The following is a 15827-nucleotide window of genomic DNA, read 5'->3' as shown; positions in this document are numbered from 1 at the left end:
CAGGCACAAATAGGCTCTAACGTGACAAACTGACCCGACATTTAAAGAGTGCCCACTACAGTCTCAGCTAAAACATATTAAAATGTGCAACGCCAAGGACTGTACACTGGACTCCATTTCAGTGCAAAATAATAAAACAAAGTAAATCCATCCAATCTCCTCTGCCTGTCCTTATCATCAATAAAAACAATTAATAAAACAGAAAATCATAGAAACAGTCATCTTTGTTATTGCATCATCACACATCAGTTCCCAGTAACTAGTCAGAATGAGACGTTGTTTTCATCTTTCTCACACTCATCTCACTCCCCGGTCACAACAGGTGGTGACTTTAACAGGTGTTACAACCTGGCTCAAAGCTGCAAAAGAGGGCGGAGACTGAAAACAGAGACTGGTTTCATTTTGAAGTTCTTAATAACCTCGGCTAAAGATGAAAACAGACAGCGTGACAGGGTCTGACAACGAGTGGTGGCGTCGTCCTAGCCGACCTCGGCAGTTATTCACACGCCATGACCAAAAACTCCTGCAGTGTGACAGCAGACAGAGGAGGAGTCACAGAGGAGCGTAACAGCTGTGACAGATGCAACAGGAGGACGAGCTCCAACAGTAAACACACTGAAGACAGGAAAGCAGTCATGAGTGATGTTGGTCCTGTTTTTATCTCCACTAAAACCTCTCTAACGTCACATGTAACAGAACACAGACACATCTGATTATCAGGGACCACGACCCACATCTTTGCCTCACTATGTTTATAAGAAGAGACTGAAAATAATGATTCTCCCAACACATCACCAACACTTTTATGGCAAACAGATAATAGTGAGTGACAAGAGGTGAACTGTTTCATATGCAGTTATCAGGGTAAATACATTTAAACCAAAGACACTGGAAGAGTAAAGGAAAGGAACTGAAGGTGACAATTCAAGAAGCTCAACAGAAGTCAAATGTAACAGGATCAAGATTCCCTGTTAAAATATACTATGTTAATAATAGTGTATAGTACAATAGTATACTATACACTGTTATTAGTATAGTAGTATACTTGTCACACAGTGGAAATTTGTGTTTTTATGTTTTATCAATCTGTGTATTGGTACATAGTGTTGATTTTATTTGCATGATTTTATTGTGATATTTATATTGCATGGTTTTATCCTCATACTTATATTATGTGTGTTAATGTTGTTGTACCATATTCCTTTAATCCACTGAGGACTAAACAGATGGGGGCGTTCCCCAAGGTGGCCTATCAGCTGCCAGATTGACCTGTTAAAGGGGATGGTGAGCGCAGAGACAAGAGGAGCGACGCACGAAAGGTGAGCAGGAGAAAAAGGAACGCGTGCAAGCCCGCACGTGTGTTGAAGGAACTGCTGCCTGACTGTGGGGCGCCGCGAGTCGTTCGGCGATCCAGTCCCAACTGCAGGAACAGCAACAGTGGGTGGCGATGGCCCTCAATTCACAACAGGGCAGGGATGCCCCTCTGCCTGCATCTGACGGTGCTACGAGGGAGGCCGTGTGCAGGTGTGGAGTGGGGCGAGACTGTGCAGGAGACAGGTCTGCGACAGGAGCCCCCTCCTTGTTCTTCTGGCCGGCGTGGTTTCCATCCCGGAAGAGAAATTCCTCTCCTGTTTCAGATAAGGCACATTCGCCCGCGTGTGGCTGTACTGTGGGATTATGGGACTGTGGGAGGGTAATTTTAGCATATGGAAAACATTTTTTTAGCTTTGTTTTAATAGTGTATAGTTATTTCTGCCGGCAGGGTTTTTAGCGCATTGAGAACACTCTTTTTATTGTATACGGGGGATTTTAACTTGTATTTGTGATTCTGGCTGTGTTTTTTATGGAAATAAATGGTGTGTGTTCAAAGCCAGCTTAGTTTCTGTGCCCTGAGCGCTGACCCGCTTGCTCCCCTTCCTCTTGTATGTGAACGGACTTGGAGGTGAAGATTTAGGTCCACCAGTCTTAGCGGCTACATAATTTTGGCGTTTGTCGACAGGATACAAGTTTGGGAGCAGTGTTCAGTACCTGGGGTACAGATATAGATGATAGAATGCTAAGTGTTTAAATCAGCTACCCTTGTTGAGGGTTGTGAGCAAGGGGTGTACAGAAAAGACGTTTTATTGCCACGTGAGTATTCATGAGTAGTGTTCATCCACAAGGGATATCAGAGGAGCTGAGCTGAGAGGAGTCAGTGTTCTGATAATCCCATACATTAGCTATGCTATGTGGTCACGAAATGGAAGAACAGCAGGTTACCTGGATGTGGCAATTGGACTGTATAACTCACCTATGCTGTAACTTTTCTAGGATGCATTCAAAGGAACTCGTTGGTAGCAGATTATTGCTGATGTTTCATGTGTTATGTGTAAAGAAGGGACTACCAGAGACACAGTAGCTAGCAAGGCCAAGTGTTGTTCAGCCACCCTCCTGGACAGAACACCTGAATGTTGTGACAGGGACTGTCACAGTTAAAATATGGGGGGATGTCACACAGTGGAAATTTGTATTTATCTTGTATATTGTTTTTATTCTGATTTTTAGTGTTTATTTATGAGTGACGTTTTATTTGCATTGTTTTATTCTGTTTCTATTGCATGGGCTTTAGTGTTTTATGTGACACAGTTTTTAATCCACTGTGGACTGGCTACACATGGGACAAATTAGCTGATAGGGACCACCTGCTGAGGCATGGGTGTGTCAGCTGTGTAAAGACCTTTTAAAAGCAGGCTAGCTGAGCACTGAAGGAGAGAAGCCCAAGACTGGAAGGCTAATGCTAGATGGCCAGCGTGACACGGCGACCCAGTCCTGACCTCATGGAACGGCAACAGTAGGAGACAACGCGTGTGATTGGCAGCAGGTTTACTATCTGTTATTTTACAGGACACTGATGCAAGGGGAGCTGTGGCGGTGGTCGCATGATGGATTCGGGTGCAGAACGCAAGCTGGGCTGGGATATGATGGGCCAGTGGAAGGACAAGATGGGAGGCTCTTGCTTGTCTGCCGAAGACGGGGCTGGCGTGGACTCTGCTCTAAAGCCGGAATTCCTGGCCTGCTGATGGACCCATAATGAACATGTGGCATAATTATAGCAGGGGTTTGTTAGTGAATATAGAAAATGGTAGTTTTACGGGTTCTAGGATTGTTTTATTTAGTTTTACTAAATTGACAACCTTGTATCACGTACATTTTAAGGGTGTTTTTATTTGTGCTCCCTGGCCCAGTAATAAACTGTTCCTGATCAGACCTGCTTCATCTCTGTGCCCTCGGTGTCTGACTCGCTTGTATTTTAAAGAAGCTTTCTTTTTAGAGGACATTCTGGTGCGACTGCTTTAGTGTCCCCATGTGTTACATACTATGCTAATAATAGTGTACAGTATAATCCTAAATCTGCAAATGTTGAAAACTTCTATACAATCTCAATATTATGGAGGATCAGAAGAGTCAAAACACATCAAAATACATTTCATGCTTCATTAATAAATTGTGCAATAAAACATGAGTACATTTATTTCATTTTAAAAAACATTTTTGAATTCCAATTTTTAAAATGATTTTAAAATCTTTTAAAAAATAAAATCAAAGATTTACTTTGTACATTTAAAATGGTGATTCCACTCCTCATTTGAAAATCCATTTCTTCACTGCATTTCCCTTTCCTGTTAACTCAGGATTACCATATTAGGTATTAGCTGACCTCTGACCTTATATTCCACTTGTGTGGTGTCAGAGTCTCGTCTCTGTTTTCACAGAGGATGTGGTTCTGTTGGCTTCATCAGGTGATGGCCTCCAGCTCACAGTGGAGCTGTTCTCAGCAGAGTGTGAAGCCGTGTGAATGAGGATCAGCATCATGGTCCTCAGCTGGGAAAGGGTGGAGTGCCCACTCTGGCTAAGATACGTTCCTGCCCCAGGTGGAGGAGTCTGAGTATCTCAGGGTTGAGTAAAGAAGGGGGAGGGGAGCAGGAATCAACAGACAGACTGTTGCTGCGGTAACAGTGAGGTGGACGCTGTACTGGTCTGTCGTGGTGAAGAGAGAGAGAGCTGAGCGTGACAGCGATGCTCTCAATTTACCGGTCGATCTACGTCCCTGCCCTCACCTATGGTCACGAGCTGTGGGCAGTGACTGGAAGAACCAGATCATGGTTACCAGTGGGGCAAATAAATTTTCTCTGAAGGGTAGCTGGTGTCTCCCTTGGAGACGGGGTGAGGAGAATCCCCTTCACAAAAACTAATCAAGTGAACAAGACTCTCCAGGAGGGAAACATTTAAATATCCAAGTCTACCATAAAGAGAAAACTGCATGAAGGGAAACACAGATGGTGCATTACAATTCATTGCATGTGTTTTACATGAAGAATGGAGGATATACCGTCCACTTTCACTCTGTCTTTAGCAGCAAGTGGCTCTTTGTTGTTTGGCTAGCTGCACTGAAACAGGAGAATCCAGCTGTTAGCCGTAACGTTGGTGTTTGTAAAGCACTTTATAACCAAGGACTGTGTTTTTAATTTAAACATTAAACTATTAACCGACACTGATCAATGATGTAATGATCACATCTGGACTCACCGAGCCTTTCTGCAGTTCCTCACAGCTGGAATCAGTCTCAGTCGTCCCTCCTTTGAAGCTTTGTACTTCTGCAGGTCAAACTCATCCAGAACCTCCTCTGACATCTGCAGCATGAAGGCCAGAGCTGAGCAGTGGATCATAGAGAGGTCCTTTGACCTTTTCTTTGACTTCAGGAACTCTTGGATCTCCTGATGTACTGAGAGGTCGTTCATCTCCATCAGACAGTGGAAGATGTTGATGCTTCTGTCAGGAGAGGATTTAAACTTCTTGTTATTCTTCAGGTTCTTGATGACTCTCTGGATGGTTTCTGGACTGTTCTCTGTCTGACCCAGCAGACCTCCTAAGAGTCTCTGGTTGGACTCCAGACAGAGGCCATGAAGGAAGCGGACAAACAAGTCCAGGTGGCCATTTTTACTCTGGAGGGATTTCTCCATGGCTCGTTTAAGGAAATCATCCAGAGATGACTCTTTGTATTTTTTTCCCAGGAAGTCCTTCAGCACCTCTGACTTCCTGTTGGTGAAACAGTGGAACATGTAGACTGCAGCCAGAAACTCCTGGATGCTCAGATGAACAAAGCAGTAGACTGGTTTCTGGAAGATCACACACTCTCTTTTGAAGATCTCTGTACAAACTCCTGAGTACACCGAGGCCTCTGTCACATCCAGACCACACTGCTCCAGGTCTTCTTGGTAGAACATGATGTTTCCTTTCTCCAGATGTTCAAACGCCAGCCTCCCCAGCTTCAGAAGAACTTCCCTGTCAGCCTCCGTCAGCTCCTGTGGACTCGTCTCATGTCCCTCGTGGTACTTGTTCTTCTTCCTCTTTGTCTGAACCAGCAGGAAGTGTGAGTACATGTCAGTCAGGGTCTTGGGCAGCTCTCCTCTCTGCTCTGTAGTCAACATGTGCTCCAGAACTGTAGCAGTGATCCAGCAGAAGACTGGGATTCTACACATGATGTGGAGGCTCCTGGATGTCTTCATGTGGGAGATGATTCTGCTGGACAGCTCTTCATCACTGAATCTCCTCCTGAAGTACTCCTCCTTCTGGGCGTCAGTGAAGCCTCGTACTTCTGTTAGCCTGTCAACACATGTAGGAGGGATCTGATTGGCTGCTGCAGGTCGGGAAGTTATCCAGACGAGAGCCGAGGGAAGCAGATTCCCCTGGATGAGGTTTGTCAGCAGCTGGCTGACTGATGACTTCTGTGTGACATCAGACAGCAGCTTCCTGTTGGTGAAATCCAATGAAAGTCTGCTTTCATCCAGGCCGTCAAAGATGAACAAAAGCTGAGAGACAGCCAGCTTCTCTGCTGTGACCTTCTCTAATGTTGGATGGAAAACATGGAGCAGCTCCAGAAGACTGTACTGCTCCTCTCTGATCAGGTTCAGCTCCCTGAATGAAAGCAGAACCACCACACTGACATGTTGGTTCTCCAAGCCCTCTGCCCAGTCCAGAGTGAACTTCTGCACTGAGAAGGTTTTTCCAACACCAGCCACGCCGTTGGTCAGAACCACTCTGATGGGTCTCTGTTGGTCAGGTAAGGCTTTAAAGATGTCCTGGCACCTGATTGGAGTGTCATGGAGGGCGTCCATCTTGGAAGCTGTCTCCAGCTGCCTCACCTCATGTTGGCTATGAACCTCTTCACTCTGTCCCTCTGTGATGTAGAGCTCAGTGTAGATCCTGTTGAGGAGGGTTCTACTTCCTGTTTCATCACTTCCTTCAGTCACACGTTCACATCTCCTCCTCAGACTGATCTTATGTTCATCTAAAACCTCCTGCAGACCAACATCTGCTGAAAGAAAGAAAAACAGAAAGAAAACTCTTCAATGTCTGAACAACAACAAGAAGTCCAGTTTTCAGAAATGAGTCCATCAGCAGACAGATGTTCAGTCTTACTTTGTACACAGCTGCTCTGACTGGCTGTCTGCAGTCCAGCTCTGCTTCTGGATCTTTCTCCACACTGGGGACAGGACCAGTCTCCTGATGAAGCAGACTGGTCCCAGTATGAGGAGATGCACTGTCTGCAGAACCAGTGTCCACAGCTGGTAGAGACTGGATCCTTCAGGACGTCCTGACACAAAGCACAGCAGGACAGCTGCTCCTCCTCACAGACACCACTCCTCTTCCTCTTCCTCCCTCTGTGAACACATTTCTTTATCACTAAAATCATTGACTGTCAGTGACAAACATCCAGATTTGATGACACTGTGCAGAAGCTCTGATGGTCACAGAGAAAAGTCAAAGTGGAGAAACTTGTGTTTGAGTTCAGAATCCAAGTTTCCTTTGCTGTTCCTGCCTGTCTTATTAAACACAGAGTGATCAGCCTACAAACTCCACAGTAAAAGCCTTCATCACAGAGCCAATCAGGCAGAAGCTTCTGCACCATCAGGACACAAACAGAGAGGAGCTTCTATCCTCAGACCATCCAAGTCCTAAATCAGAACATGCTCCCCTCATAGCATCACCATCAGGGTTTAAACAGGACCTTACATCATGTTCTTGTCTCACTGTCATATTTCAGATCATACCTGATTCATTATGACGTCACACGCTGCTACACTGATCCTGCTGCTTCATTACTGCTGATATTACTCTGCTCACTCTGTTCAGTTACTCTGTTTACATCACTTTGCTCATTTGCTTTGTTCTGCTTGCACTGCTCTGTCAGTACATGCTGTGCTAATGTGGCACAAAGCACTTTAACATTACATCTGCACAATGTTTCATTATTTCATTTAATGATTGTTTCTAATGTTTTGTCCAGTCACAGGAGCAGCTCAGCACATTTCACTGTGTTGTACGTGTATGACGATGCCTGTGACAAATAAACAGCCTCGGACTCTTCAATCTTCTGCATTTCTTTGGAGATCAGCTCAGTGGCCTGTTGAGACCATCTTTCTATTTCTGATGACTCAGTTCAGATTATTATCCTGATACTTTCTTTTAAAATGTGATGAAATCATTTATCTGATGTTCTGACACAAATACACCAAAACGATCCCAAACAGCACAAACCACCACGTTACACACAGTGTAATAAAAATACAGGCAACTACAAATAAAAACACTTTAAAAATATAAACTAAAATTACAAAGTGGTCACAGAATTTCAAACACCCGTAAATGAGTCAGCAGCTCTCTTACATGGTCAGCTGAGCTCCATGATTGAAGAACATTGTTGCTGCAGGTTCATGACTGAAGTCTGGAGGTCTGTTTCTGGACCAGTCACTCCTCACAGACACACAGCTGGATACTGGAGACTGTGACCTCTGACCTCTGCAAACACAACCACATTGCATTCATTTCACATCAATTAGTACACCACAAAAGGCATGCAAGAAACACAGTATGAAGGCAAACTTCTGGCTTCAATAACATTCAACAGGTCAGGTGGAAACTTTTCTCAGATTTGATTCATGTTTTTATAGAACGATCCAGCTAAAAAAAATATACCATTAGGTCAGGGGTCAGCAACCTTCAGGACCCAAAGAGCCATTTGGAGCCAGTTTCCACGCAAAAGAAAACACTGGGAGCCACAAATACTTTTTGACATCTAGAATGAAAATAACACTGTATATACTGTTTTTTACCTTTATGCTTTGTGTGAACAACTAAGGTGTGTTGCTTATGAAATCCATGAAGTGCTACAGAGAAAATTACATGTTATTTATGTAATGAACACATTTGAACTCTTAAAGAAATATAACCAAAGGAAAGACACCCAGCTGAACTAAAATGATGTAGCAAACAAAAACTGCTGTGAGCCGCTACCCTTATATCTCCTTTGGGCTTTTGGAGCCTTGACCTGACTTTTAAAAAATAATTGGAAAAAAAGCTCTATGCTGCTGAAAGATGAAAAATAGATATTTGCAAAATTCTGCCTAAATATGTATTTTACCTGGTTAATGTGTGTGGCGGGGCGTGGTCTGCAGCGCCGCTGCAGGGGAGGCGGACGCACCTGAGCGGCACCCGCAATCACGCCTCGCCGCCTTAACGTCTGTGCTGTTGTGTTGGTGTGTCGGGCTGTGAGCTGCAAAGCTACAGCCGGCTGTGTGCGTACAGCAACCGTGTGTGAAAAGTGGTCAATAAAGAGAAGCTGAAAAGCGTGTTCATGCAAACATCGTCGGGTCTGCCGTGATATGTTTACAACGGGACTTCTGCTCCTGAACCTCTGCGCACAGCGTCTGCAGGTCGGGGCTGTACGAAGTCACTTTCATCTTTACAGGACTGTAAGCTGTCGTCTGTGAGGCGTGAGCGGTGTTTGTTTTTAACATAGTTCACGGTGGAGAACAGCTGCTGACATAATGTGGATCCGAAGATCCATAACTGGCCTACCTGGGGCTGAAAGTCTCGATAAATGCACGGCGTTTCGGCGGGTACACCGGCTTCCACGAGTGTGACGCTTATTTGAACGATCAAAAAATAATAAAATATAATTTTCTTTTTATATTTCAATATCACAATAATCTTCCAATTTAGAACTACAAGTTAAAAAAGAACATAAATAAAATACACTTCAGCTAAATACTTCTAATTTATTTTCCCAAACCACGAGGAGCCGCACTGTAAGGACTAAAGAGCCGCAGGTTGCCGACCCCTGCATTAGTGTTAGTCAATGTTGCAACTGAACTGAAAAACAAAAGATTTTGGTCCAAAGAAACAAAGTCACTATTAATACAACACAACCCCCCCAAAAAGAGCCATGTAGACCCCGGGCTCTATGGGTCTTGTGCTCGGAGCTTGTTCCTGTGCTGCCATGATTAGTGCCTCTGTGCTGTCTTTCAGTCCAGCTTTGTTCAGCCACTGGTAGGATTTCTGGATGTCAGCCACTTCCTCTGCCTGCTGGTGGTGCAAACTGTGTTGTTCTGAGTTTCATTGGACGTCTTTGTCCAAAGCACCAGACAAAGGGCAAAGTAGATGCATTTGCATCAGCAGGAAAATACACCCCAAACTAGCATCATCATTATACAACTTTAACAACTGCCACTAAATGATACTTCATACACAGACCAGTGTTAGGTTAAGTTATGATGTCACTGGCAGAACATTTATAGAAACAACCTTTGAACTCTGAGTCAGCAGCTCTCTTACATGGTCAGCTGAGCTCCATGATTGAAGAACACTGTTGCTGCAGGTTCATGACTGAACTCTGGAGGTTTTTCTCTGGACCAGTCACTCCTCACAGACACACAGCTGGATACTGGAGACTGTGACCTCTGACCTCTGCAAACACAAACATCAATAACTGATCAGTTCTCTCTGACAGCCATATGATCAGCTGATCCCTCTGTGATATTGTGTCTGCCTCATAACGCTGACAGGTCAGCCAATCATCAGCCAGTTTTTCTGTCTCTGAATGAACTCAGTTTGTTCTCAGCTCTTCTCTCTGATTCTGCTGCACTGACTTCACTTAAACTTACAGAGTTCAGATCTTAGCAAGAAAACAAGTCAATAAAAATCAAACTCAGATCAAACAGTTTGAACCAATCACAGATCAATGATTCTGTCATGGTTATGTTGAAATGACTAATAAAGTTAGTAGTGTTCTTACATTATTGCTGCAGGTCCATGACTGTAAGGTGGAGGTGTTTGTGTAACCCCGTCACTCCTCACAGACACACAGCTGGATGCTGCAGATGCTGCTCCGTCCTCTTCCTCCATCTTCTTGATGTCAGGGTGGAGTTAGTCTGAGAGGTAAACACACACACTCAGAGGTGCTGCTGTACTGGAAGCATCACACTGACGGCTTTCTAATGTTGGAGCTTTGGCCCTAAAGTCCAAACCAGTTATTTTAGAGGCTCAAAGTCTTTAAAAAACACCAAAACCATCACATTATTTAATAAGTACATGATCAGGTGGATGAAGGAACTCAGTGTGTTTGGGATCATCATCATGGTGAGGAGCCCACATGTTACGGCTCCTTTGGAGAGAAGCTGAGGATCACTGCAGGAAGTGAGCTCATGAAACCAAACTGCTGTTTGTGAGCAGCATGACTCTGTTATTGGACCTGCTCTGTGTTCTACATGTGATCAATACTTCAAATATCTGTAAACATCTCATCTTATATTTGTTGCACTTGGTCACATCTGTCTTTAAAAATAGATTTTTAATGTCACTGAGAGTTCTTTTCTACCTTTATTGATTTATTTTGGAATAAATTAAATATAAAGGTGCCAAAAACTGCCTGCAGCTTCTGCTCTGTGACAGGAAACTAATGTCAGGCTCAAAATGACTTCAGATTATTCATCACAGAGTGTTTATAGATCACAGGACACGTTACAGTTTTACTGTCGATGTTTTAGTTTAAAAGAATGACGTGATAAGATCTTACTGTGAATCTGCGCGCTCATTGGCTAATACCCTGAGACTGACAGGTGGTTATCCAATCAGCGTGCGGCCTCACACGGACATAAAACTCTTAAAGTTTGTTTCTGAAGGGATTTTCAGATCAGACCTGATGTTTCTGCCTACAGCCTGTTTACCGATATAATCAATATTAGACATCAGAGCAACAGAAACCTCGGTGATCAGGACGCCGGCACTGAGAACAGGAAGTGGCTCAAACGTCGCACTTTCATAAAGGCTGTATCCCAATTCAGGGTCTGTAGCCTTAAAGGCTGCATTTTAAGGCCGATTACGTCACAGTGGCGCACCGAAGGCTTTCCCAATTCAAAGGCTGCTCGAAATGCGTCCTTCACAAAGATGTCTAAAATATGTTCTCCTTCATTTCTGTCAAACAAAGCTGTGTGAAACGTTTCCAGCTGTTAGTATCATGGTTGCTAGGCAACCGGGGCAGCGCGACGGAGGCTAGACCGCCCATTTCACAAGCCTCGTACTTCCGGCCTTAGCGGTCCTTGAGTACGTGGCCCTTGAGGATCGTTGAGGCTGCAGAACCTGAATTGTACAGAGCTCCTCTGATGACATGGCCCAAAAATAAATAAATTGTGGCCACAAAATACTATTTCGTGCCCTCGAAATACTATTTTCGAGGGCACGAAATAGGTATAACGTGCGCATGAAATGCTAATTTGTGGGCACGAAATGGGTATAACGTGGCAACGAATTACGCATTTGTGGCAACATCATATTGATACAATTCCTGGACAGCTGCGTAGAGACACAAGCATGAGAGTAGGCTAAACCTATACACCGTGGACAGAGACGGTATGAGTGAGTTTTATTTTAGGCTGGGAATGAGCTACAATGCATTTTGAAAAGCCTGCAATGCAAGGAACCATTATTACGGAGAGACATTTAAATAGGATACTGAGAGCCCAGTTGCTTTACAGGACCTGGACGCCGGGATAGATTTTATTGTCAACCAACAGGGCCTGGGAAGGATCACGGTTATTGGTCAAGTGTTTCGTGCCCACAAATTAGCATTTCGTGCGCACGAAGTAGTATTTTGTGGCCACAATTGATTTATTTTTTGGACCATGTCATCAGAGGGGCTCCGAAGAATTGGGATACAGCCTCTGAGATAGAAAGTGTGCGACCGTGAACTCGACTCTCTTTATGACACATACACGCACAGACACACACACAGACACTTGTTTTCAGATTTTAGTGAGGACACCAAAAAGCCTCAAAAATATCCTCAAACTCGTGAGGACGGCCATTTTGTGGGACTCTATTAGCCCACATAGTAGCATACCAACTCTTTGTCCTCACAAACATGTCTAAACAGGTACACACACACACACACACACAGACACACACACAAACAGGTTTGTCAGGTTCCTCGGCTCGTTCTCTGCGTTCAGTCCATTGAAGGTGATTATTGAGCCAATCACAGCTACAGAGCTCACTGTGACTCTTCTTCTCTCTACAGTCACACAAACAAACACACTCAGAGACTCTGACAGCAAAACTACAACAATGTGGTGTTAACACTCACCCTGCCTCAGCTCCACCGTCCTCCTGCTGCTCTGACGGAGGCTCAGCTGTTTCTCTTCCTGTTCCCACCTGCTCGGGTGGCTCCTCCCCTCTGCAGTTACAGGAAATCAGGTGTGTGTGTCTCTTGTTGAGACTGGTTCTTCCTGCTCTCTCTCTGGTGGTGCAAAAGTTTTTATAGCGGGTGTGTTGTTAGGCTCTGGGCATCTGCATAGACATGTTCTTTTTTTGAGAATGTGAGGACAAACTTGAAAGAGAGACACTGTGAGAGTGGACACATCCACACTGCTGCTGCATCTGTGCTCACCACGATGGCCTCCTTCAGAGAGATGGAGGACTCACTCTGTCTTCTGGCTGATGTAAGTGTTCAGCTTTGAACAGCTGTCGTTCCAGCTGCTTTTAACTTTGTAGTTTCACATTTGTACAGACTTTATATTTTTTATAGACGTGTCATAAACCAGTCCTTAAATCATTTTCATTATCACAGATACAGTCTACACTCTGCATCATGAGCTGGTCAAAGGGATTAATATCGCAAAAGTTGTAATTCACTTCATGTTTCATGTAAACTGCTCTGAGGTCACAGTGACACGAGCAGATGTAGTTACAGCCTCTCTGTCCCCACCATCCCGAGGCTGACGGCGCTCTGCAAGCTCTTCATAGAAGTTTTGCTTCTTTTTTTTGGCTGTCAATCTTTAACGGCTTTGAATCTCAGTGACCTCCACCTCAAGGAGAATTTTACTCAGCTTCCTCCTAATATTTCACAATAAAAGCTGTGCTCAGTGTTTTTGTGAACATGTTGCTTGTGGTGTGAGGCCGAGCGTCCCAGGAGGAAGCGCCTTTATGGCTGTTGTTTGGCTCCTGTGGGACTTTCTGAAAGAGTGTGAGTAAATTCCTGGAGTGCTGCAGTGTTTCTGACAGCAGACTGAGCTCAGACGTGTCTGCCACCGAACCCTCAGTGAAAACACACCAAATAAGACGTGAACTGAAGCAACATGGCCGTCTGCTTTGTGCTCTGTACAATAATCATATTCATGCTATTTATTTCAGACCGTAACAGACCAGCTCAGCTTCCCCGTTCTCCACTGACGTCCTCGCTGTGACCCAGGCCCCAAAAAACAAGTTCCCCTCAGCTGTGGACTTTCTTGGAGCTCCAGAGATCCACCCAGCAAGGTTTAGAATCAGAATCAGAATCAGAATCAGAAAGGGGTTTATTGCCAAATGTTGAGCAGGTTTACAACATCAGGAAATTGCTGCGGTGCTTCAGTGCAAACATACTGTCATAAGTTGCGCTTAAATAGACATGAAAAAATAAAAGTAAGAATAAGAATTAAAAGTGCTACGTAGAAAGATATATACATGAGTGCAGGTGGTGATCAGTGCCAAACATGGAATGATGCAGTGAACACAGCATAGGGTCATGTGTTAGTGGCGGGAACAGTCATACGGTTATTGTTCATGAGTCCGACAGCAGAGGGGAAGAAACTGTTCTTATGGCGAGAGGTTCTGGTGCGAATGGACCGGAGCCTCCTGCCTGAGGGGAGCAGGTCAAACAGACTGTGTCCAGGGTGAGAAGGGTCAGCTGAGATCCGAGCTGCACGCCCCAGTGTCCTGGAGGTGTACAGGTCCTGCAAAGATGGGAGTCTACAGCCAATCACCTTCTCAGCAGAGCGCACAACACGCTGCAGTCTCTGTTTGTCCCTGATAGTGGCTCCAGCGTACCACACGGTGATGGAGGAGGTGAGGATGGACTCGATGATTGCAGTGTAGAACTGCATCATCGTCCGTGTTGGCAGGTTGAATTTCTTCAGCTGCCTCAGGAAGTACATCCTCTGCTGGGCTTTCTTGATGACGGAGGTGATGGTGGGCTCCCACTTCATGTCCTGGGTGATGGTGGTACCCAGGAAGCGGAATGAGTCCACAGAGGTGATGGGGGTGTCAGTCAGGATGATGGGGGGGAGTGGAGCTGTGTGCGTCCTGAAGTCCACAATAATCTCCACTGTCTTCTGGGCATTCAGCACCAGGTTGTTGTGGCTGCACCAGGACACCAGACGCGTCTGGTGTCCTGCTGGTGATTTAAAGGTCCTGCTGGTGATTACCTGGGCAGTGTTTTACCTGTGGCTGTGTTCAAACGTGTTCACACCTGAATCCTCACAGCTCCAATCACGTCTGACACATCCTGATAGGAATACTTCAATCAGCGAAGTACTCGAGTAAATGTACTCTGTTACATTCCAGCACTGGTCATATCCACGCTGTCGCCCAATGGGGTCGGTGCCCCCACTGTGGGTTACGCCCCTGTGTAGGGGCGGGGTTTAAACTTTATTTAAAACAGCGTGACAATAAAGAAATGTTCTTTCCAGAGTTTGTGTGTAAAAATGATCCAAATAAAGGTTGAAATCAAAGTGAAAATGTGCAGAACGTTGTTTATTTTATTTATTTATTTATTTGGCACTTTTAATTACAACAGTGGTGCTGTACAAACATACAAATTACACAATAAAATAGCAATATCAATTAACATCAATGCTAAATAGGTAATAAAAAATGAGTAAATAACTCTCATGTAGTATTAAAAGCCAGTGAGTAAATGCACGATCACCTCTAAGAACCAGCCTCGACCTTGGTGATCTAAGAGCTGTAGGGGGCATATAAGGCTGCAGTAGGTCTGACAGACACCCTGGGACCTGTCCATTCAGTGCTTTATAAGTCGCCAATAAGATTTTAGGCTTTTAACAGTTTTTATTCATTATCAGGAAAAGCATTAAAACATAACAAAGCAGACAAACAAGAGAAAAAAAAAACCCAAAGGAAATACATTGAAGTCATTATCCCATATGGAAAAGATATATAGAAATCTTATAACGTTTTTATCTGTCTTGTATGAAACTTGTATGAAAAGCATACAGGAGTGAAAGCACATATAAGATCCCTTGAAAAATTATATAATGAAACTTGTATGTTTTATATACTTACTAAAAAAATATATGAAAGTAATGAGAAAGTGGCCACTTTCATGAGTAAATCATATATGTTTTTACTATTTCTTTTCCATATGGGATATACCTGTGCAAATACACATATCGGGGGTGGGGGGGGGGGGGGGGGGGGACTGAAAGAAGAGAGAAACAAACAAAGAAACAAAAAAGAAAGGAAAAGAGAAAATAAATATTTACTCACAGATTTAGAAAAAAAGATAAACTACAAGAGTGAACTGTTGTGCTTTACACTCACTCCATATTTACCTGAGGACATCTTAGAAGCAGCTCCCCCCCCCTCAACTGTTGGGACAGATCATTTGGCAAATAAAAAAAGCAACGGGGACCAAACATTTAGAAACAGATCCTCATTTGGACGGGCTTTATGTTTGC

The 15827-nt window shown here is 44.2% G+C and overlaps 2 protein-coding genes across 2 annotated transcripts in view; both read right to left on the bottom strand.

The window, feature by feature from the left end:
- LOC147302759 (NACHT, LRR and PYD domains-containing protein 12-like) overlaps window positions 1-15827 on the bottom strand; it is a 154278-nt gene that overhangs the window by 98548 nt on the left and 39903 nt on the right. The gene's annotated exons all lie outside the window — the stretch shown is intronic.
- Window positions 1-15827, bottom strand: part of LOC147302761 (NACHT, LRR and PYD domains-containing protein 12-like) — a 116789-nt gene that overhangs the window by 97532 nt on the left and 3430 nt on the right. The window contains exons 3-4 of the mRNA XM_086282110.1: window positions 12289-12388; window positions 9655-9786 (exon numbers count right to left, since the gene is read on the bottom strand). Of these exons, the coding sequence (XP_086138236.1) occupies window positions 9655-9786; window positions 12289-12388 (232 nt within the window). The remainder of the gene's footprint in view (window positions 1-9654; window positions 9787-12288; window positions 12389-15827) is intronic.

This window comes from Aulonocara sp. 'chitande type north' Nkhata Bay, linkage group LG23, assembly GCF_057382095.1.
Source record: "Aulonocara sp. 'chitande type north' Nkhata Bay isolate Kocher_YH1m ecotype deep benthic linkage group LG23, A_spYH_male_GT1.1, whole genome shotgun sequence".
Lineage (NCBI taxonomy): Eukaryota > Metazoa > Chordata > Actinopteri > Cichliformes > Cichlidae > Aulonocara > Aulonocara sp. 'chitande type north' Nkhata Bay.
The sequence above is the reverse complement of the archived record's forward strand: the minus strand, read 5'-3'. Positions and strand labels throughout refer to the sequence as shown.